The sequence below is a fragment of the Bactrocera latifrons genome, unplaced genomic scaffold (assembly GCF_001853355.1).
Source record: "Bactrocera latifrons isolate USDA-ARS-PBARC rearing strain unplaced genomic scaffold, ASM185335v1 scaffold_44, whole genome shotgun sequence".
In the NCBI taxonomy this organism is placed as follows: domain Eukaryota; kingdom Metazoa; phylum Arthropoda; class Insecta; order Diptera; family Tephritidae; genus Bactrocera; species Bactrocera latifrons.
The window spans coordinates 1,228,106-1,252,103 of record NW_017537090.1 but is presented as its reverse complement, the minus strand read 5'-3'; the positions used below and the strand labels follow the sequence as shown (position 1 = coordinate 1,252,103).

General features: G+C 36.4%; 1 protein-coding gene across 21 annotated transcripts in view; it reads right to left on the bottom strand.

Annotated features, from left to right (window-relative positions):
- The window catches only part of LOC108972934 (formin-binding protein 1-like), a 156,360-nt gene that overhangs the window by 10,090 nt on the left and 122,272 nt on the right, over window positions 1-23,998 (bottom strand). For all 21 annotated transcript variants that reach the window (XM_018939843.1, XM_018939842.1, XM_018939850.1 and 18 more), the window contains exons 4-8: window positions 10,748-10,798; window positions 3,044-3,188; window positions 2,667-2,957; window positions 2,418-2,596; window positions 2,172-2,346 (exon numbers count right to left, since the gene is read on the bottom strand). In XM_018939843.1, the coding sequence (XP_018795388.1) occupies window positions 2,172-2,346; window positions 2,418-2,596; window positions 2,667-2,957; window positions 3,044-3,188; window positions 10,748-10,798 (841 nt within the window). The remainder of the gene's footprint in view (window positions 1-2,171; window positions 2,347-2,417; window positions 2,597-2,666; window positions 2,958-3,043; window positions 3,189-10,747; window positions 10,799-23,998) is intronic.

Below are 23,998 nucleotides of genomic sequence, written 5' to 3'. Positions count from 1 at the left end.
TTTTAAGAAAAAAAGGTTCAATAAAATATTACTGAGAAAATTTTATTCAATGATTTCGATATTCACTTTGGTTGTTCTTATTATTTCGAACACGTCTGTATTTCCACAACAGATCGCGCTCAACATTTTCAAATTGCAGCTTTTTTTAGTGACAAGTACAAGACTACATGAAACACGTACGCACATATTATGAACGCCCTGTACCTACGCACATCGGGTACTTACATTCATTCGTATTCGCAACGCAAATCGTACGATAACACACATTTATGATTTGTCCAATTAATTTGCAAGTTAGACGCAAGTTTTCAGTTGCGTTATTTGTTGTTGTAGTGTACATATGAAAATTCGCGAGAGTATACCCAGTAATCCAATAGGTAATCAACACAAAAAAGGAAGAAATAGAGACATAAATACATTATGAGATACATAGGTAATGGGAAAGCATAACAACCAAAGCGTTGAGAAACCGAAAATATGTGAAAGCAAAAAGCAAAAAAAAAAAGAAGAAAGACAAATGCATAAAATATTATATACTAAAAGTACAATATCATAAGTGGAAATATAAAAAGGAGAGGGAAGTTTAAGCGTCTTTACAAAAACCAATGTTAAAATAGGATAAAAAACAAGAAAAACATAAAATGAGTTACCAAAAGCGGCTGGAAATAAATGAACTGCGAGCAATATAGTTAAAAGAGAAAATATGTAATATGACTTGGCGATAGTTTTTTTCGCATTTTCGTCGAATAAAGTCAGTTTTGGAATTGTTTATAAAGTCATCATCAAAGAAGAAAGCATAGTAAGACCTAAGTTTTGGAAAAATAAATGAACAAATCCGACCGCTATGGTTTGAGAAGGTTATGTGTTAGTTCTGATCTGATTCAGTGATATTATAGCTCAACTATCAGCTATGAGCTTTGCAATACAGTCGGCGAAATTATTATTTCTATATCCTGCTATGTGAAAGCTATTTAAGGACAGATGAAGACGTTTTCAATATTAAGCAGCAATGTCAGCGTCCTTACGGTTTCGGTCGGTGAACACAACTAAAAGACAATTAAAACAAGATAAAAAGTCTCCTCAAATGAAAAAAGGGTTCCATACAGGTAATAGATTCCGACCGTTCAATTTGTATGGCAACTATATGCTATAGCGATCCAATTTAGAGAATTTCTTCGTAGAACGCATGTATGGTCTTAAACAATAACCCTTGCCAAATTTTGAGCAGATATTTCGTCAATAGAAAAAGTTGTCCATACATGTAATAGATTCGGATCTCTGTTTGTGTGGCAGCTATACGCTATAGCGATCCGATCTAGAGAATTTCTGCATAAAGTACATATATATACCAAATTATAAGCAGAGAACTCTTCAAATGACAAAGTTGTCCATACAAGTCATAGATTCCGATCGTTCATTTTGTATGACAGCTATATGCTATAGTGGTCCGATTTCGGCCATTCTGACAAATGAGCAGCTGCTTGGTGAGAAAAAGACGAATGCAAAGTTTCAGATTAATATCTCAAAATCTATATCCAGACAGACGGTATTAATGTATAAATTTTAAGCGGTCTCTGTCGATTTCGCTTGGTTTTTTGGAAGCAAACATCGTTCCAAACTTATTATGGTTACCAGTTCAGAGTATAATTAAACCTCTCAACTAAAATTTGTTATACCAAGTTAAAGAAAACTAGATACTCGTTTTGGTTCAAAATTCGAATATCTCTTTTACGATAGCTTCCAACACGTATGAAATATTTAATGTAGATATAACGTCCGCAGACTCAGAATCTCAATTCATTCTAGGTGTGCCATGAACTTAAACGAAATTTAAAAAAAATTCCGAAATAAAAACAAGACAATTATAGGACAAAAGCCAACAAAAAAGAGACAGAATACACACATTGGTCTAAATATAAAAAATTATATATACTCAACCTACAATGACTTACATATGAGCAAAAAAAAAACTACCTTCCACAAACCTTCGAACCTCCCTAATAATAAACTATTGCTATTGGCGAGGCATGTCTTTGCAAGAGATTTGCTATGCCGATTGATTTTAATTGAAATTAGTCAAACGCTGAACACATTCTAAACATTCAGATTGGTAAAGTGTTCCGAAAATGTGTAATGTGTGCATACAACGCAAGCAACTGCCGCACCCTTACCTTATTGCTGCCGAAGAAGCTGAAGATCGCTGTGCGTTTCTTGACGCCTTTGCTAATGGTGCCCTTGACGGTGAAATGATTTGAAAGCACACGGGAATCTAGCGGTGAATCGGGATTATGTTTCGACAAATCATCGAAGGGTATGTCGGTTGGTGGAGTGAAGCCCGATTGATATCTGAAAGCATGAAAAAGTATTTAAATAAGCACTTCTTCAATAGACTTTTATTTTTAAGAGCAACAGCAAACCTTTCTATGACTTTGAAGGAGTCTTCCTTTTCGTTTATTGACTCGCCCGCTTTGACAATGCCCTCCATACACCGTGCAATGATGGGCGCCACCGCTGATTCGACCTCTGCTGTGCCAATGATGAATTCACGTATGCCACCTGTGCGCTTCTCATCCAGCTCTTGTAGGCGATTGAAAACCTGTGTAGCGTAAATGAGTTTTTAGATTATATTTTTTTCATGAAATCGCTTTAACGTTGTAACGACATACTGTTGGCAATGCGACACCGTAGTGCTGCCTTTGTAAATTGTTTGTCTTCTGCAGTTGATTGGCATATTCGTTTTTCGCATCGTCCGATTGTTGTATTTTCGCTGTCATTATATTCTTATAGCGTTCCACTTCGGCTCGACTCAAATTCAGATCCATATCGGCTTTCTTGTGATTCTCCACAGCTCTTTCCGACTCGCGGAAGGCCTTCTCGTAGTTGCGTTTGGCACGATCAAGTGCGCTCAACTGTGCGGTAAGGGTCTGTTGTAGGGATGTGCCTTCATTAAGACATCGCTGTAAGTGGAGAAGTTTTTTTTTTTTTTTTTTTGAAATATTATTACTTTTATTTGAGATATTAGTTTTCTTATCATAACGCTTACCTTTCGTTCATCTCGTAACGCTTTGGAGAGCACTTGTATGCCTTGCACGATGCGTTGCTCCAGTGATTCGGCGACTACTTCGCGCTGGCCCGCTAAGTCGTTGATTTCTTTCAGCACATTGCGAAAAGCTTGGCAGGATGAAAATCTGTGGGTAAAAAAAATTTCAAACAAAATGTGTTTATTAAAATTATAGTCGTAATTTAAAAAGAAAATCGTTGTAAAAATATAATAAAAAAGATATATTTTGGTGTTAAGGGGTTACTACGTGGGCTTTAAAATTTCGAAAAAATTATTTTAATTTATTTGATTTTGTTTTTAAATCTAGAATATTTTCCAAAAGCTTTGAGATAATCGAAATAAAAGTATAGGAGAATCGTCAAGCTAGACTAGTGGCTACTTCAATGTTTTTTTCGCAGCATCGTTTTCAAAGTCGATATACACGATTTCTCAGAAACTAGTAAAACTGTTTTTTTTTTGTTTTGTTTAGATGAATTCTTGGTATATTATGCCTTTTTGGGCGGTGTCTCCAAGACATTTCTTTACATAAAGTTCAAGTGCCAATATGACAAAGAACCGCTCGATGTAATGAAAATAAAAGAGGGTGAAGCCCATTTACGTAAGAGTCAGAATCGTTTTTTTTTTTTTTTTGTCATATGACTGGCGCTGGGACTCCGTGTCACGTCACGTGTGGACGGCATTTCAAGCTCCTTACGTACAGCTGCAAACGAAACCACTGATTTTCGGGGAAAAGCTAAAGAACAGCGGGTACAATGGGGACCACCATTAGACTCCTTCTTGTGGGGTTATTTTAAGTCATTGATACTTGGCAATAAACCAGACTCTTTCAGGCTTTAGAAGTCAATATTTAACGTGTTATTCATGGCAGCCTACTTAATTTAGTGGAAAAAGTACTCGAGACTCAACTCAACTTCCTTGACAATCAGTATGTTTTGTTCTCTAAAGAAATTATATCACTCTTATTGCAAAACCCTGTACTAGTTCGACTGCCTTCAAATATTACTATTGCAATAACTCATGTTAAACTTTTGAAAAGCACTGTATGCTGTTTGAGAAAATTTACTCGCTACTCGTTACTTATGCGTGTGCTGTTTGAGAAAATTTACTCGCTACTCGTTACTTATGCGTGTGTTGAGTCAGCCAACGTAACCAGAGCCATGATAGACGTTCTCTGACGTAACTTTACGTTCTCTGGTTGAGTGCGCCATGAAGAGTCCACGAGTGCGGACAATCTTTTAAATTTTTACAATTCAAACAAAGCGCATGCCAGTGAACAGCGAGAGACAAAACAAAGAGCGCGAGAGTGTTTATTGTGGAACGTAACAGTACAACAGCATTGCCACTGGCAATTTAAACAGCAATCTGTAAATAAATATATATCTACATACAGTTGAACTTCTCTAACTCGAATCAACGTAATTCATAAAAAATTAGTTCAAGTTAGGGAGACTTCGATACTTTATTCTGTGTTAATTAACTGTTCAACTATAAAGGTCGGAGATTATTTATTCATATTCTAAAATTATCTATCTTATGACAGAAAGTGAAACACGTTTTTTTTTTTTTTTTTTTGATATAAAAGAAAGAAGAACACTCGCCATATTTTCGAAACTATTTAAACACTTGTGGTGCAACTAAAATTTACAACATAGTTTAGGGTCAAGGTGTGTGTCTTCGCTGAGCAAAGTTTTTGGCTCTAAAAAATATTCTATCCAATCAGCTATAGTGCGTCGGACATCATCATCTCTGTTTATGCTTCAGGGTGACCTATTCTGCTAAGAATAAGATTCTAAGAGACGCTCTAAATATTCCTGCTCAGACTCCGAAGATAAAATATAAAGTTCCAATATATTTGTGCTTTGTTGAGAGTAGTGTTTAGGGTCTCAGGCTATGTGTCTTTGCTTAGAAAAGTTTTTAGCTTTAAAAATGCTCTAAATAATCCGCTGTAGTGCGTAGAATCAGTTAGATACAAGATACAGGAAGTAAAATTTCTAATGCGGTTTTCTCGAAATCATGATTCTCCAATTGAAACTCTGAGACTAACGCATGTCTTCGCTTGAATTCTTAATTCACAAGTCAACGACTGTGCAAAAAACAAAAAAGAAAGCATTGGACAAATATAAACAATCATACTTTGCCAGCTAGTCTTATGTGGTTTAAGAACACTTTTCTGGTTCTAATAACAACCAAATGTGTTACCGTAGACTCACACAGGCGCCATTTTGTTTCAAAATGTCAATTAATTATAGACTCAGAAACACGTTCACGTTAGGCCATTGTTTTTGAAGGATTAGAAGAAAACAAAGATTGAATAACTCCATTTAAAAAGTTGAGAAAAAACTATAAAAATGGTGATTTTATATTATAAGTGTGTGTCTTTGCTTAGCGAAGTTTTCCACTTTGAAATATTTTTGTTTCTGCTATTTTTTTGAGGCTTAGCTAATATTGTTTGCCTTAATGAGCCTACTATTTGAGTATACTATTTTCTTTTTTTACCCAACAACACTTTTAAATAAGTATTTTATTCTCATAAGATATGAGAGATAGGCAAAAAAAATAAACTTTTAGTGTCTTCTGAGGTCTATTAACGTGGTCACAATATATTGTAATAAACATATTTAAGGTTTATAACGCTGCTTCTGCTATTAATTCACATAAAATTAAATAGATAACTGTGGCACATCGTTCTTATGCCCTTTCGTTCTACGATTATACTCTGCATTTCCTAAACTATAACCGATTACTATTCAAAATCATTTCTACACCACAGCAATTTAAGGAAAAAATGTAATCAAATCACTCAAAAAGACGCTACAAATTATCGTGGTTGCCGCAACGTGCAAATTCCATGCAAATGATGTGCAATTTGTCACGCTTAAGCCGCTGGCAGAGAATGGCGCATTAAGTCAATCGAAATTGTGACAAGCCAACCATAAATGGAGGCGCATGAAGAACACTAAAGTATTGAAAAATATTACATAAATGAGCAAAAAAGCAACGAAGAAAACGAAGAAGCGTGCGTACGCACACAAGTAATATTGGGAAATGACGGGAGGAAGACGACGGTGCGTATGAGCAACATGACGTCAGTAACCTTTAAAAAGACAATGAATGTGAGGCATGGCGTTGGATGTGGCGCCAAGTGTACAGCAATGGCAAGTGCATATTGACGAACACATAGCTGTATATGTAGGCAGCCACACACACAGACGCACACATAGCGAGAGCAATACACAAACATACATATATGCAATTGAAGCAGCGAAACGGAACAAGTGAGTGAGTAGGAATTTTTAAAGCGTTTTGCATACCAAAGCGTTTAAGCAGCAGCATTTAAATGCCAACAACAACAACAAGAGCACCGACAAAACTAATTAATTACACCTTCAATTTGATGTTTTACAAGCGAAAAAATGGATTAATTGCTGTCAAGTTTCGCAACTTTGACGAGCGTAGTTTGGCTAAAATTACGAAAAAGACGCTTATGCGCATAAAATGCAGGTGCGCATATAAATATTTACTGTGTATGTGTGTTGGCGTGTTTTCTCACAATTTTAATGAAATTTTACAACCGCACAAAAGTGGAATGCTTCAAGTAGCGAACGCCCACACGCTCAGGCGGCTGGGCGGCTAATTGCGTCAAAGGCGAGCCACACGCACAAACAAGCGTGCGAATAAACAAATGTGCTACCTATGTACATATACATACATATAAATATGTATTTACATAGTATGTATGATAAAGAGAGCAAAAGAGCAGCGCATGAAATATGGAAAATATTTAGATGAAAAGCGCGTATTTTTTTTTTCACAGCCAATTCGGCGCAGATAAAGGCCAGTGATGTTTACAAAAACAACAAGCATCCGATTTTGAAGTAAATGGTCAGTGAACTAAAATGTTGCGGAAAATAAAATAATTCTTTCAAAATTGTATTTTAATTTTTGCAGACAAACAAGGGTTGAGAGGAAATAAACATCACAAAATCGTTTACAGTTATTTCAAAGAAAACATTTTAAATTAAAGAATTAAAAAAATATATAAAAAAAATGTTTATTAAAAAAATTTAAGTTAAAAAAAAAATTAGGTAATGCATAAACATTAAAATTAAATTTAGCAAAGTATACACTTCAGATATTTAAATATGGCCAAAAGTGTGAATAACAAGCAAGAAAGGGCTACGTGCGGGAATAACCGCACATTTTAGTAATACATTCAGCCACATAAGACATGTTATATTGAGTCCAAGGCAAATTTTCACCCCATTCTAAGCACAAGGATGCAATGTTCTAAAAACAAACACGCTCTTTCAATTTATTAAGATAACTCACTTTTTGACCGGTATATGCAGTCATCCGTCAAGTTCAAAAATATTTATATTAGGAATATGGGGGCTCAGGGAAGTATTACCCCGATCCAACTCAACAGATAGACATACAACTATCACGAAATGATTTTCTAAGAATTTCCAATTCGGTACATTGACCAATATTTCATGTAAAAAGTCAACAATGTGGGGTCGACATATTCCGTGGCTTCAACAATTTTGGTCCGATTCGGAAAATTTCTGCTCATTAGATTACATATATTTCAAAGGCACTATTCGTGCAAAGTTTTATCTCGTTATATTAACTGCTTCTTGATTTATACTCTCGAAAGGCAAGAATCAGATGGAATTTGAATTATGTGTTATATGGGAAGTAGGCATACTTGTAGTTCGATTTCGTTTCATAGTGAGGAAAATATAGCAGCCGTAACTGAGAGTGTACACGAAGAGCGTGGAGAGTCGAGACCGCGCCATTCGCACTAACTCGGTTTAACGTACGGAACGACTTGGCGCATTTTACGTCGAGCTCTTAAATTGAAAGCGTACAAAAGAGAGCTTATGAAAGAAATGAAGCCGCTCGACCTTTCCATATGGCAACCGTTATCGGACCATGACAACCGACTATTTCATGACTGAAATTGAAGCTCGTGATCTCGGCGACAATTGGTTTCAACAAGACAACCCCACACATCGCATCAATCAATGGATTTATTGGGAGAACACTTCGGTGAGCAGATAATTTCCCGATTTGGGCTGGTCGATTGGCCAGCAGGATCGTGTGATATCACAAAGTTAGACTTTTTACTGTGAGGATATAAAGTCTTAAGTCCCGCTTCGATTCAGGCCTCGGAGCGAAACATCGCGTGCGTCAGCCGCCAAGATTCATCGAAAATTGGACACAACGAATTAACCATCTGAGACGTAGGCGCTGCTAACATTTGAAAGAGATAATCTGCAAAAAATTAATTCCAAAAAATTTTCTTTCGAATCATAATAAACATTCCTTATTAAATTTGTAGTTTCTGTGCTTTTTCTTTAAAAAAGTGGGGACCCTCCAAATGGATAAACTTATCATATATGTATGGTGTATTAGCAAAATAGTTAGAAGCAAAAATAATATTACATAAAAGTAAATATATGTATGTATATATAAGAAACAAAGCGCACAAGTGTAGGTGACTGAGAATATAAAATGCCTTTTATTCGATAAAAATAATTGAACTCATGGAACGTACGTACAAATTGGCTGGCAGCCAATAATTTGCAATATAAGAAAAATTTTGCTTAATTACGAGTATTCGCCCATGAGTGGACGCATGACGGGTTCATAAAAATATAGGTTATATATTATATTATATTAGATTTTCAAAAAAGTCTTGCGGTATTTTCGCTAGTTGGCGCTGAAGCGCGTAGTTCTAGTTTTATTCGTCGCATCGGGTCATGCTATACCTTTTTGGAAAGCTCATTTCACGCGCTAATACGTGTTTGATTGATTGTCCTTTCTTTCAAGTCGTTCGTAAGTTATAGCGTCGCAAACATGGAGCAAAATAAAGAGAAAATACGGCATATTTTACAGTACTACTACGATAAAGGCAAAAATGCATCTCAAGCCGCCAATAAAATTTGTGCAGTTTATGGACCCGCTACAGTTTCCATTTCCACCGCACAACGATGGTTTCAACGTTTTCGTTCTGGTGTAGATGTGGTCGAAGATGCGCCACGCTCCGGAAGGCCTGTCGTCGAAAATTGCGATAAAATTGCTGAATTGGTCGAAAGAGACCGGCATAGTAGCAGCCGTAGCATCGGTCACGACCTGGGCATGAGTCATCAAACCGTTTAAAAAAAAAAAAATTAAATACCGCAAGACTTTTTTGACAACCTTTTTTTTATTTTTTGTTTACAAGTAAATTAGTAAATTTCATGAGATTTTCATATTGATATCTCAAACAAAAATATGCCATTAAAATGGCAAGGGGAGAACATTACACGCCGCAAAACAGGGTGCTTATGTGCAAAAAGGTCAAGCTTCTGCTGAAGTTTCTGAAATAATGTACTGCTCTCGAAAAATAGTAAATAATGTACTCAAAACAACTAAAGATATCAAAAAACCAAAACCACGTAAACCGATATTACTGTTGACAAAACCATAGTACGGAAGAACAAAGACGATCCTTTTAAATTAGCCAGAGAAATTAAGATCGAAGTTATTGATGAATATATCATCGAAGCTCAACTTTTTAGACGAATTAGCAGAAAGGAACCACTCCTGTTAAAATGCCACTTCCAAATTCGAGGGGCTTACAAAGACAAACCAGCAAAAATTTGGAGGAACGTGCTTTGGAGCGACGAAACCATGATAAACCATGGGTCAAGACGGAAAAACATTTGTAAGTCGTCCCCAAGACCTTAACTCTAGGTATACCAAAAAAAAACTATTAAGCACGGCGGTGGAAGTATCATGGGCGCGTTTTCATGTCACGGCGTCGGACCAATTGTTCGAATAAATGGTAAAATGGACCGGTAGGTCAGTATTTGGATAAACTGAAAAATAAAAGAGAGCTACTTGCTTTTGAGTACATGTCAATAAACTGAACATTTATGCAAGACAATGATCCGAAGCACACCACAAAACCAGTAAAACATGAGCTCGAAGTGGAAAAATTAGACAATTAAACTGGTCCGGAACTGTATCCAATATAAAATTTATGGGATGATGTCAAGACCAAAACAGCAAGCAAAAAATTCTAAAATTTTGATTTTGGGCTGGAATTGAGGAGGCTTGGTATACAACCCTAAAAACACGATGTCAAAAACTGGTGGACAGCAAGCAGCGAAGATGTGTAGGGGTGATTAAAAATGTTGAATAAACCATTTTCAGACTATGTGACCGTAGATACTTTACAAGGTCTCCATGTTCGTATTTTTCTCGCAAAACAATTTAGTATAAAGTAAGTGCAATATTGACAAACAACCTTACAATAAATATGAATTCACATTATTATCAGCAAAGTAACAAATCGCAAGTAAAATGCATGGATGGAATCTGGTTAGTAAGCGGTTAGCCAATGCAACTGGTGCATGACATTGTTGCGTCTAATAGCGCGAGTCCAAACAATTTAAAAGCTGTTACTTTAAAAATAAATAAAAAATTAAAATAGAGACGAATAAACGCTGGTTGAGGGTTGCACGCAACGGTAGTTGTTGCTTGTGCTGTTAATTGCATTTTCATGCAACAAAATTGGAGCCGCAGAACAACCAACTCAAACGTTGCAAACAAATTAATTAAATTAAAATAATTATTTATTTATAGATATAGAAATGTGTTAGTAATACATGTTAAATGCATAAACGGCATACTTACTCGTTGTCTTCCTCCTCCCGCTTTTTCGGCTGGTAGCTCTTCGCCAAGCGTCTGCAAGTGAAGAAAAAGAGAAAATTATTAATTAAATGCTTCGGCAAAGGAAAATATATGAGAATACAAATGAATATAATTAAATTTATTTAAATAAAAATATATTTCTTTCAAGAAAATTCAACCACATATACATATATTTATGACTTAATTATGTGCAAGCGCTATGTTATCAGCGCTAATACATGCAAATTATGCCTATTGAATTTTCTTATATGAATATGCAAAATAGTATGTGAATTTATATAAATATATACATACATCTATGTACATATACATACATATGTAGCACATATAGCGCGAAGCAGTCCTCACTCACGTTGCAAGTGCAAGCGCATGCGCGGCGCCAGTTGTGCGCTTGATGAGCATCAGCGCCGGTACCCACTGTACACCGACATAGCGTGTGCTTGCAAGAAAGTAGCAATAACAACAACACACATACTTTCAGTGAAGCAGTCAACAAACCACTCATCCATCTATTCGTCCAGCTATCCACCTATTCAATCATTCAACTATTTAATGATGGATGATTCGGTTGAAGGCATTGTAAATCTGCGCAGCCGCGCAACTGAACGAATTAACGAATGCATGCTTCGCGCTGATGGATCGTGTTTATTTAGCTGGCTGCTTCGGCGGCTTGTTAGCTGCACATTCGGCCAGCGAGCAAATCACACTTTAATTGAGCAGATTATGTTTTCAATGTGAATTGCTTCAGAAAAGTTGTGAACAAGTTCAAAAAAAAAAAAAAAAAATTACAACAAAATATGTAAGAAATGTTCAAAAATACAAGCTGAGATTTCGCTCGGCGGAATTAAATAAAATTATATACTATTAGGAACAAAAATTAAAATAAAACATCTACCAAATTGAAAATTAAAACTCCTAATGAGTATTTCAAATTTTAAATTAACTAGAAAATAATCCAAAAAATATTTACATAAATTTCACTTGAATACAAATTTTTAGCCAAATCTGATGAGTTACTACTATAAATCAACTTTCAATTAGCTGTAAGGGGTTTGCGAAATATTTTTGCTGCCTTTTTCAGTCACGAGGTTTTATAATCTGTGAGCAAAAAATTGTGAGACTATGCTCATAATTTGAAACACCTTAATTTATTCTCCAAATCTACATATGTCGTCCCCCACAGAGTAATCACCTTTGGTCCAATACACTCCCCAACTGTCCCAACGTTCTATAAGCCTCGAAACAGTAGTGGTTAAAATAAATTTCCATAATAGCCTCAATGCGCATAGCGATTTACCATACGTTTAATGTCTTCGATCGACTGAAAACGGTGTCCCCGCAGAAACCAGAGATCACAAGATGCTAAAATAGACGAATACGGTGGTTGCGGCAAGGTATTTGTTGAAAATTTGGAAAAGTATGTGACAGTATATTATCGAGGTGAAAAAACCCCGAGCTGTCAACCCATTATTCTGACCTTATTTTACGAATAGCTTCGCGCAAGCGGCGCATATCTCTGAAATAGTATTTCTTGTTGACGGTTTGGCCGGTCTCAAGGAATTCGGAGTGCAGCACACCTCTATAATCGAAGAAATCTATCAACATAACCTTGACTTTTGACCCCCTTTGACGTGGTTTTTACGGCTGCGCCTCAGCTTTGTCATTCGGTCCACTAATCGTCTGTTTCCGGGTCCTAAGTTCAGATTCAAAACTCATCGCCAGCAATAATATTATATGTTTTTGGCACCTTGGTAGTCGGAAAGCATTGCTTCACACACTTCAAATTAAAGCGACGCTTTTTTTTTTTCGAAAAAAATTTAGTGATATTGGAACCAATTGCGCTTTAACATTTCCTACACTGAAATTAGTTAGTTTTTTAAATGGTTTTCACTGATCCTTCCTTTATTCCACAACGACATCACTACGATCTCTGACTGCTAATCGTCGGTTCTTAAGCACCAATTCCTTTATTTTATTAACGTGTTAGTTATCAGTTGATATTAATGGCTGTCCTGTACATGGTACATCGTAGTCAACGCGTTCTCGTTCCTGTTTGAATAATTTGTACCAACGAAAAACACTTGCTGGCGACAAGCAATTATTACTTATTTAAAAAAATAAGGTGACATTTGAATTTAAACTGCGTGTGGAAGGATTTGGAGAATTATTTTTTCTTATGTTGGTAGTACTGTCAGTCATATTTATATCAAATTTCATGTCAAAATATTCATTACTGTTTGCGAGCTGCTAAAAGTGAGTTTTTCGTTTTTCACGATGTCGAAATTTGTTGAGCAAAGAATTTAAAAGATTTTGAGGATGGTGCAGAAAGCCTTTGGTGATAAGGCTATGTCTAAAAAAAATGTTTACAAGTGGTATAGATAGTTCCAAGCCGGCCTTGAACGTGTCGAAGACAAAGAGCGTCCAGGGCGACCATCAACAAATCAAAGATTTGGTGTTGAAAAACCGTCGATTAACAATTAGAGACCTTGCTGATGAAGTTGGCATATCGAAAGGCTCAGCCAATACCATTTTGAACGAAGTTTTGGACCTCAAGCGCGTCAAATCTCGACTAGTACCGAAAACATTGAATTTTTTGGAAAAAAGACGTCGCGTTGAAGTGTGTGAAACGATGTTTTCCGACTACCAGGGTGTCATGAAACGCATTATAACTGGCGGTGAGACTTGGATCTATGCTGACGACCCCGAAACAACCGATTAATCGAGCGAATAGAGTGCCAAAAGAGAGCCGAGACCAAAAAAATCGCGCCAAAGTCGCTCAAAAATCAAGGACATGTTGACTGTTTTCTTCGATTATGGTGGTGTTGTGCATTATGAATTCCTTCCAGCGGGTCAAACAGTTAACAAGGAAAAGACAATTCTTGGTTTTTACACCACGATAATGCACCATCCCTTACTGTCCTCGTAATTCGTGATCATTTCGCCAAAAACTCAACCCATATCGTTCCGCAACCACCGTATTCACCTGATCTKGCGCCGYGCGACTTCTGGCTGTTCACCAAGCTCAAAAGACCGCTCCAGGGACACCATTTTTCTACGATATTCAAGCCGCAGAGAAGACGGAAATTAAGGCCATCCCGGAAAGTGACTACAACTAGTGTTTCGAAGATTGGAAAATCCGTTGGCATAAGTCGTGAGGGGATTCCTTTGAAGGGGATGATATTGGTTTTGAATAATAAATAAAGAATTTTCAAAATAAATACAATGTTACCTTTTTTTTTTTTTGGGCACAGTATATCTTTACCACTTAAACCGTATCTGTGAATCAGACATGTATTTTATATGTTTTGCACAAAGTTTTAGGTTCATAAATCCAGACATATACATATGTAAATATGTATATAATATTTTTCCATCTGCACAAGTACGCAAATTAAATACCCCAAAATGTGTCGCCCTGAATGGATGGTGTGCATTATATAGTCAGCCGAAATGTGAGCGTGCAGCGCGTTTCAAGGTGCGGAAATTTATGGCGGACAATATGTTTAAAAAACGTTTGTGTCTCTGTGTATCAGGTTAACATAATATTTGCGGACTTAATTGGGCCAAGTGTATGCACAGCCAACAACGCTATTTTCGTCCGCTGCCGCCGCCGACGCGACTGCCAAAAGACTGAATTTCGGTGAAGGTTTCGCGCTCTCTTATTATTATTATTAATTTCAATTTTGGTTAAACGAACCATTTCAAGCTCCATTACATGGCGTGCGCGCTCGTTTGTAAGTGTCGGTGGCATAAAGGGTGTAATTTAGAGTTGCGTTTTGTCTACAAAGTACTAGTGTCGTGATTAGAGGACTTTTATTATACCGAGTGTGTGGTGGAATTTCAAAAGTTTGAGGAAATTTTAATATTTTCAAGTAAGCCGCGATTTCAGACATTGTTAGAGCAACTTTACTGTAAATCCTAAATATGGCAACCTTAGGCGCATGTTTAAAATCGAATTTGGTGGAAGTCTTTGTTGAAAAGCGGATGCTTATATCCGCTATTAATCATTCATTTTAAATAAATTTATAAATTTGATTTCAGTCGAAATTATTATTGAATTTCCCACGTATTCTAGCGTTCCATGCTGCTTCACACCTTCGGCATCTATTACAATTCCAAACCACCATATTCAACTTTTAGTCATCGTAGAAACAAAGTTAGACGCCAGCGACTAACTCCACCGCTTTATTATACTTTCCGCTTGTTTGGTACATTTCTATTTATTTATATTTTCATATCTTAATGTCTTCACCATTAGCAAGATCTCAGGTAGTCTAATGGCCGTTGTATGGCAGTCGCTGGTGATCGTTTGATGCCAGCTTTTCTAACTCTCGCATAACGCTCACTGCACCGTGTTGCCACAGGGCGCTTAGTTCAGCGACTGCTACATTTCCGAATTACTTAGTGTTGTTGACTTCTCTTTGATACCTTGACTTGCGACATTTGTTCACTTATATTCTTTCTTTGTTTCACTGATTTTATTTTCTTTTTTAATTTCATCTACGCCGCAAAACTTGATTGCTTGCTGCTTTTCACACGCAAACATACAAACCTTTTGATTATGTGAACTTTTTCCAATTTTTCTCATGATTAACTCGTATTTCTTGTTTAATCTCAGCTCTGATGGCTCAAGGCACAAACTCGAAACGATTAATATTCGCGAACTGACATTTAAATTTTTTAGATATCTAACTAAGCTATCGCACAGTCCTTTTCTCTACAAAAAGCAACCGAAACCTGATACCGGACCACTGATGGATCAATATCAAATCCTTATATGGAAAACTCCTTTATTTGATAAGATTTTTTTTACAAAATTTGTCGTAAATTATTGTCCAAGGCAACGCTACTATCTCCATACAAACTGACCGCTCTAAAACAAGATATACTCTCATGAAAGATCAAAACAACGTGGCCCGTTCGAGGCAAACCATTGGTTAGGTATCATTTCAGCTTTATTTTATACATATGTTTGCTAAAAGAAATGCACCTCCGAAGAGTATTATCGGTAATGCTGCAATCGAAGTTAGTAGTGGAGGGCCAGGACGGCCATAAACATCAAATGATGATGAATAAAATAAAGGAATTGGTGCTTAAGAACCGACGAATAACAGTCAGTGATCTTACTCGCATCGTTGGAATATCGGTGGGATCGAAACCATTTTGAAAGATTATTTGGATCTATAATAAGAAGTGAAATCATGATCGGTTCAAAAATCACTAACTCTTTCGGCAAAACAGCGTTACGTTGAAGTCTGTGAAACAATGCCTTCCGACTACCAGAATGTCAAGAAACGTGTTATTACTGGCGATGAGTCTTGGATCTATGCTTACAACCCGGAAACAGACAATCAATCGGCCGATATCGTGGCAAAAGTGCGCCGATGTCGAAAAAACCACGCCAAAGCAGGTCAGAAATCGAAGTTGTGTTCATAGTTTTCTTCGATTATCGAGGTGTGGTTCGCTCCGAATTCCTTCCGACCGGCCAAACACTCAACAAGGAATACTATTTCAGTGATATGCGTCGCTTGCGCTATTCGTATTTTTTCGAACAATATAAATTGGTAATTTATGCTTTATTTTTAAGGAGAGGTCTGGTTCAATACTATCTGCTTTTGCCATTTAACAAATATATGTTTAAGAAAATATTTCTACTAAAGGTCGATCAAAATGTTACAAAGTAAATGAAATTCAAAGTCTTTGTGGCATCTGCTGAGAAAATTTAGATATATTTTCAATACCTCAGAAAGTATCAATAAGCCCACCAACTTTAAAAATTTGATATTTTGACGTGAGAATTTTTCGATTAAAAACAAAATTAGACTTGGAAATCTTAAAACAATAAACTAGGGAAATAAGAAAATGGAAACGCCGGCTTTTAGGTGAAATTACATATCTCGGGACCTGCTCGACCGGTTTTAACCAAACATTAGATGCCATTATTTTAATATTCCTATGTCACAGTGTGAAAATGGAGAAAACTAACTACAACAGCGCCAACTTCTCATAAAACATAATTTGAAATTCCATTTGATTTTCACATTCCGATAAACAAATCATGAAACAAATAATATAACAAAATATAAATTAAAATATTATAAATATAGTGTCTTTGGTCGACAGATGGCGAACTTGAACTGTTCAAGCCCCTGGATACCAAAAATGTGGGCCCCATGTTTGAGATATGTAATTAAGATTTTGATAGAATTCTTTCCTGGCAATTGTAACTCTGTGTATTAAAAATGGGTTTAATCGAGTCAATACTTACATACATACCTGAGCTTCTATATACCAAATATAGAGATTTTCGCACAACCGGGTGACTTTATACCGCATACATCGGCCAATATGTAAGTTATCTGAATAAAATTAAGAGAGCATGTTTTACTCATAACAGTGCTCCCACATAACTATTATCAGGATTTTCGAATGTCCATATGATTCGTGATTGTATGTGAGGAACCTTGATGAAACCCTGGGAGCATTTCACTAGTTTGTGTAGTCTTGGTTAAAACAATAACTCCCATATACTACTTATAACGATTTTCGTTATTCTAACAAGTTCTATACGGAATATAACAGTCATTGAGATTATTATATATAAAATTATTTCAAAATATGTTCTCAAGTATACCTGAGCAATGTAAAAATTAATGAAAACATTTCTCTGTCCAAAAAATACACCATAATATGATTTCCGTCTTTCCACCTGTATTTAAGTCGTTCAGGCTGGTCTAAATGCGTAATATTTTATTGAAACTAAATGGAAAACGTATCTTAAAAATTGTGTGGTTCAGCGATGAGTTGAGTCTAGACTTAGGTGTAAACCTCATATCCCTAATATGCCGTTTTTCACATCAACTAAATTTTTTTGGATTTTAGATATTGCAAAAACCCTTAGCTTAAGTAAATTATTACCGCGCAACAAGTTTGAGTAGGCTTTCTTTTAGTTTTCCACGCAATCCTCACCATTTCTCTTCAAAGAGGCGTGCTGAGCCGACACAGTTAATTAAAAACTAGGTAAATAAGGCAGTAGTGACTAGGCGCACAAGCCCAATAATGGTTCACTTAGGAAAATTAGTTAGCTTATTTTACTTTAGCGCCTACTGACAATTGGAAACTTAGTAAAGGGGTGCCGTGCGTCCCCATTGAACTCGCATTCTATGCTAGTCCATTACATAAATGCACCCTGGTAGGTGTATGTTGCGTGTCGGACACACTTCGCACATGCGACACCAATCATGTAACATAAATTTGTTTGTGTGGCCTAGCCATCAGCGCCACCAACTATTGTAGTTTTCCACATTTCCCTTCACAGCGCCACACATGCGCCGTTTTAGTCGTCGAGGTGCTGTAATATGATTATGCTGGGGTTTCACTTCACAACTCACACACCTCATGCCCACATGCAAACACTCATAAGTGCCTAGACATCACAAAACAAAACAGAAGTGCAACAAAAAGCATCATCGTCAACTTGCTGTTGTGGTCGCAACCACGAATTTGTGGTGTCACTTATACGGTCAGCAGTTATTGGTGTTTGTTTTAATTTGCAATTTATTTGTTTATGACTTTCCGTGTTTACATCACCGCAGAATACAGTTTGCTAGTATCAACTAGGGCTTATCTGGAGGAGAGCAAGCGGGTAAATTCTAATTTTCGCGCTCAATTTCAAATTGGGTCGCTTTTGTAGGTAAAACAGGTTGCAGATTGATAGTTTGCGGTTGTTGTTTTTTTTTTTAATACTTTGAACCACAACTTGATCGCTTTACAAATTATTAACCGCATAATGCCATTAAGTACGATATGCACAAGATAGTTTGCACTCATGTGATTTCGAAGTAGTGTAAGGGAAGAGATGGATTACATCTTTATACATACTTTTCTGCAATTCTCTCATTTTCAATTGCCTCGCTCTTCAATGCTCGACGAATCAAACGGACGCTACCAACTTCTCTATTAACCTGCCATTCAGAGAAGAAAAAAGGGTTAGATTAAAAATACTGGGAATATGACCTACTTGAATCTCCATTGGCGTTTTGCGCTCTAGTTCTTAGCCCAAGGCGTCTCGTGCGCTTATAAGGCCATAGACGACGAACCACTGTAATGCGATAATGGTCAAAATTAGAACACAGAAGATCTACTGAACAACTTGCTGGAAGCGAGATTCAACATGTCGCAATCGAAAGGCTTAAAATCTTGTCAGACGCTAGTTGTAAAAGTTGAATGGATAAGATTGAGGTTGAAACACGCTGGCACATTCATCATTTTCCAACCTATGCAAGACTAAGGTTGAAACAACTCGGCAGTCTTACCTTCGACGAACCAGAAATTTGTGATAAGCTCAAATCGCTTTTTCGATTTGTAAAGGTCTTATGATCTATTATAAATTAATTATAAATTCTACAAAGGACCGACGTTCAAAGCTGTCCAAATGTGATCTCTGCTAGAATCAAAAGCTTAACATAACCTAACCTAACATTATGGTGAATTTGTTCTAGCTGAGCGGGCATGCCCAAAATGGTTTTCACATCTGAAAAGTCGTTCTTTTTGCTTGGAAAACGAAAAACGGCCAGCAAAAATTTGAAGATGAGCAACTGGAAGCATTATCTCATTATTGTTGTTGACAAACATAAGAAGGGCTGAAACACCCAAACAGCGATTTCAAAAGTTTTAAAGCAGCCGGATAAATTTAAAGGAAGGAATTTGAGAGTCATATGAATTGAAGCCAAATGACGTTGAAGGACGATTTTACATGTCAGAAACGGCGCTTGAAGCATACCAAAAGAAGTCGTTTTTAGAAACGTTTATGAGCGGTAATGAAAAACGGATCCATAACGATAATCCTAAATGCAAAAAATCGTATGTGAAACCTGGTCAACCAGACAAATCAAAGGCAAAGTCGAATATCAGTGACGGCAAGGTTATGCTCTGCATTTTGTGGGATCAGACGGGCGAGCTTTATTATAAGCTTCTGCAGTCGGGCTTCTCTAACAAAAACTCATCAAATTTAAGCGGGTAAGTTTTGCCTCACCTGACCAGACCTTGACTCTTCTGACTTCTTCAGTATGATGCAGAACGCTCTCATTGGAATACGGTTCACGACAGAACTGGGTATCAAAAATTAACTGACTTGATTCAGCCTTGGTCGCCGTTGCCGCGGCAGTTCTTTTGGCGTGAAATCCGGCAATTGGCGGACAGATTGGAAAATCTTATAGCTTCTGAATGGCTTAGCACTGTCACTTCGGAAAACAAACGCTACCAGAAACTGGTTACAAGTAAATCAGAGTAGAATATGCCTCCAATTGTTATTAACGTATATTCACATAGCCAGGTCCTTACGGCTCTTAAGCGTATGTATAACCCTACCCAATTGGAAGAGATCGAAATTTATATCCAACAATTGTTATTCGTTTCCGCATTAGTCGGTTTATGTAACCCGAAAAATAATAAACTCGGTATGACACCCAAACTTATTTGAGGAATGTTTTCAGCCGCTATAAAAACCATCATGGTTAATTGCAGTTTAACTACATCTGTATATTTCAAAACTCTACTTTTCAAATTCAAGCTACAGATTGAATAGAGAAGGTAAATTCTATAACAAACGTGTACAACTACTGGCGTACACCGATGGCATCGATATCATTGGCCATAACAACCACACCGTTAGTTCTGCTTTTTCTAGGACAAAGAATCGAAACCAGTGGGTCTGGTAGTGAACTAGAGCAAGACCAAATATCTCCTGTTATCAAATAAACAGTCTTCGCACTTGCGATTTGGGTCCCACGTTACTGTTGACTTCAAAGTCGTAGATAATTTCGCCTATCTTGGAACCAGTATTAACACCAACAACAACGTCAGCCTCGAAATCCAACGCAGAATAACTCTTGCCAACAGGTGCTACCTCGAACTGAGTAGGTAATTGAAAAGTAAAGTCCTCTCTCAACGAACCCCGAGTTATATGGTTATATGGTTATATGGAGCAGAGGCATGGACGATGACAACATCTGATGAGTTGGAATTACGAATTTTCGAAAGAATACCGCAGTCGTTGGAACGATGAGCTGTACGATATGTACGACGACATTGAAATAATTCAGCGAATTAAGAGACAATGGCTACGCTGCCTAGATCTTATCGTCCGAAGGGTGGAAGAGGTTGACCTCCACTTCGTTGGAAATACCGGGTGGAGAAGGACCTGGTTATAACCGATGTATTTATGCAAGTGTTAATTGAAGGTTAGGTTTGACCACAAAACATATGGCGTCCTTTTATAGATCGCCAGATAATAGCTTTCAGAGTTGAGTTTGACTGAAAATCGGCAACTAGCTGGAAATCTTGGCTCGAGTAATTGAAAGCATAATTAAAAATATAATATTTTTTATAAGGTTGAGGGTTACCGATGTCGATTATTTGATTTCTAAAGATATGCGAGGTAATGAAATAAATATCAAAGCTCTTCCTATACCGCACGGCAGTACCGCAAATAACGCCGATTCACTTTACAACAAAAACAAAAACCAAAACAACAATTACTTATTACCACAATTCACCCAATTATGAGGTGGATTTTTTTCATGTGAGTTTGTAAGGCAATCATTTAATTACTCATTGCATTCTCAAGCGCGAATAAAAACTAATGAGATTTTCAATAGCGAAACGGTTAAAAGTCAAGCAAGTAGCGGTAAGTGGAAAAGCTAGCAGCTGCACCATGCCAAGCACTAAGCGTGGAGCACCAAAATCAAGCATATGTAAGTGCATATGTATGGGTGTGTGAGGCCAAATTAATCTCTTGCCGCTGACCTTCAAGTCGACTGTCGTCATTTGATTCAGACTTTTGCTTTTGCGGCAGCGCAAATAAGATAAATGAGGCAAATATATATAATTCACATATATCTATGTATATACAATATAAATATTTCTTTTTTTGCACATATGGCGCTGTATGTATGAGTATGTAAGCTTGCTAGCTAGCTTGGCTTTGACTTCACTTGGACCACCGCAAAGCGCGCATTGATTTGGCGTCTCAATAGTCGATCGCTGGATCGATCGTTTCAGCTTAACGGTGTGGAGTGATATGTAGGAAAAAACAAACATACATACATATGTAAAAATATATACGAGAGGTTGCTTGGTTCAACATGGTGAGCAGCCACCAATTTTGGCGATCTTGACTATTGAGCCATGAGATCGCTAGCTTTTTACTTTTATTACTATTTTTGGTTTTGTTTTTAATGTGAATGTGAAATAAATACTTGCGCTTTCTGCTTTGGTGCCACTCGCCATTTGTTGAATTGTTGCTTGGCTCAATTGACAGCGCATTTCAATTGATACCATCGCCAAGTGTATTTATTTTATAATCAGTTGCGTTATTGCGCAAGAATAATTGCTGAATAAGTGGACTTAATGGAGGGGTTATATATAAGTTTGGAATGTTCACCTGCGTTAATAAATAAATAAACAAACGAAGATTTAAATACCAAGAGAAAGAATTACGAAAGCAAAAACTTCAGGGCCTTCGTAAATATTCAAATAATTTTAAGTAAAATTATGAAAATTACAAATTTATTTAGAAATGACAAAAAGAATTTAATAAATAAAAAATAATAATATCAAAATAATGAAAAATATTTTTCAATTATAGAATATTTTTTTGGTTGTTCCTAAGCTAAAATATTCTTCGCATATAAAAAAAAGTTTTCTATACTAGAAAATGACTTAATGGTTCAGTATACTTATATAGTGGTCCGATCCGAAAAGTTTCTCCAGATATTGCAACATTGCTCAAAAAAATAATACTTGCCAAATTTCGTGAAAATATTCCATAAAAAAAAAGGTTTTCCTACAAGGACTTGATTTTGATCATTCAGTTTGTATGCCAACCGTATATTATAGTGGTCCGATCTGAACAATTTCCTCGCAAATTGTAAAACTGCCATGGAACATAATCCATGCTAAATTTCGTGAATATATCTCATAAAATAAAAAAGTTTTTCATAGAAGCACTTGATTTCGATTGGTCGATTTGTATGGCAGCTATATGTTATAGTGATCCGATCTGAACGATTTCTTCGGATATTGTAACACCACCATGTACAATAATCTGTGCCAAATTTCGTGAAGATTTTCTTTAAATCAAAAAAGTTACTTAACTTAGTTAACTTTACCCAGGCAGAATTCGCTATAAGATAAATTTATGCATCGCAGCGCATTTCTGTTACTAACGTATACGTAAAGCAACATTAATACTAATTTTTTTAAGCCATTGCACGACTAAACGCAGACATCTTGAAACTTTGTCGAAGAGACTAAAATCGGTGGTTGCACTCACGTAGGTTGCCTTTTCTATTTCGGGATTTGGGCGTCCTACTGGTGCAATCTGCCAACTCATAACTTTATTATTAGTAATTTGACATGTTTGATGTCATACACAGAACGTTTTGACATGCGAGCGCTATTTGCATTATTTACAGTTACTTAAAATATTCATCTCAGCCAAAAAATGGTATAAAATCGCGCACATTTTCAAGCGATTATTTTTTGCCACTTTCGACGTGGATTAACTCATTGAACTTAATAAAAACTTAATAAATAATAAAAAAAAATTTAGGATTACGCTTCATGACAGACCAGTCTTTATCGATGGTAAGGTGAATTCTAATGAGATCGTAGATGACTCAAGACGAAATTTTTGAAGGTTATTCAGAATTAGTTACGAAATAAAGTAGGCTGATTTCCTTAATAAATGAAATAGTAGACATTCAACATTTTAAAAATATTAGCAATAAAAAAAAATTATAGAAATATTGACAAGAAATTGAGAAATATGATGCAAATGTTGCAAAAATATTACAATAAATATTTTAAAAATTTTTTTGTCAAAAATAAGTAAGAAAACATGTTCGTAGGCAACCACTCGAGCCATCCAGGTGTCTGTCAAGCAACGCAAAAGAATGTGGCTGCCACAGCTGTTATTTGTGATTTTCTTTTTTTTTTTCAAACTTATTTGATTACTTGTTGTTATTGCAAACTTCAGATTATGTGCTGTTGAAAATGGGCGCGACGTTCAAGCAACTCAACGCGGCACATTAACACATTTGCGGCTCTTCCACCCATAACCGCCTAACTGGGTGTCTAAAAATATTCAATTATTTTATTTATTTATTTTTTTTTTTTTCTGCAACATTGGCAGCGTAGAAAATAAAGTGAATTTATGTGCCAAACATATTA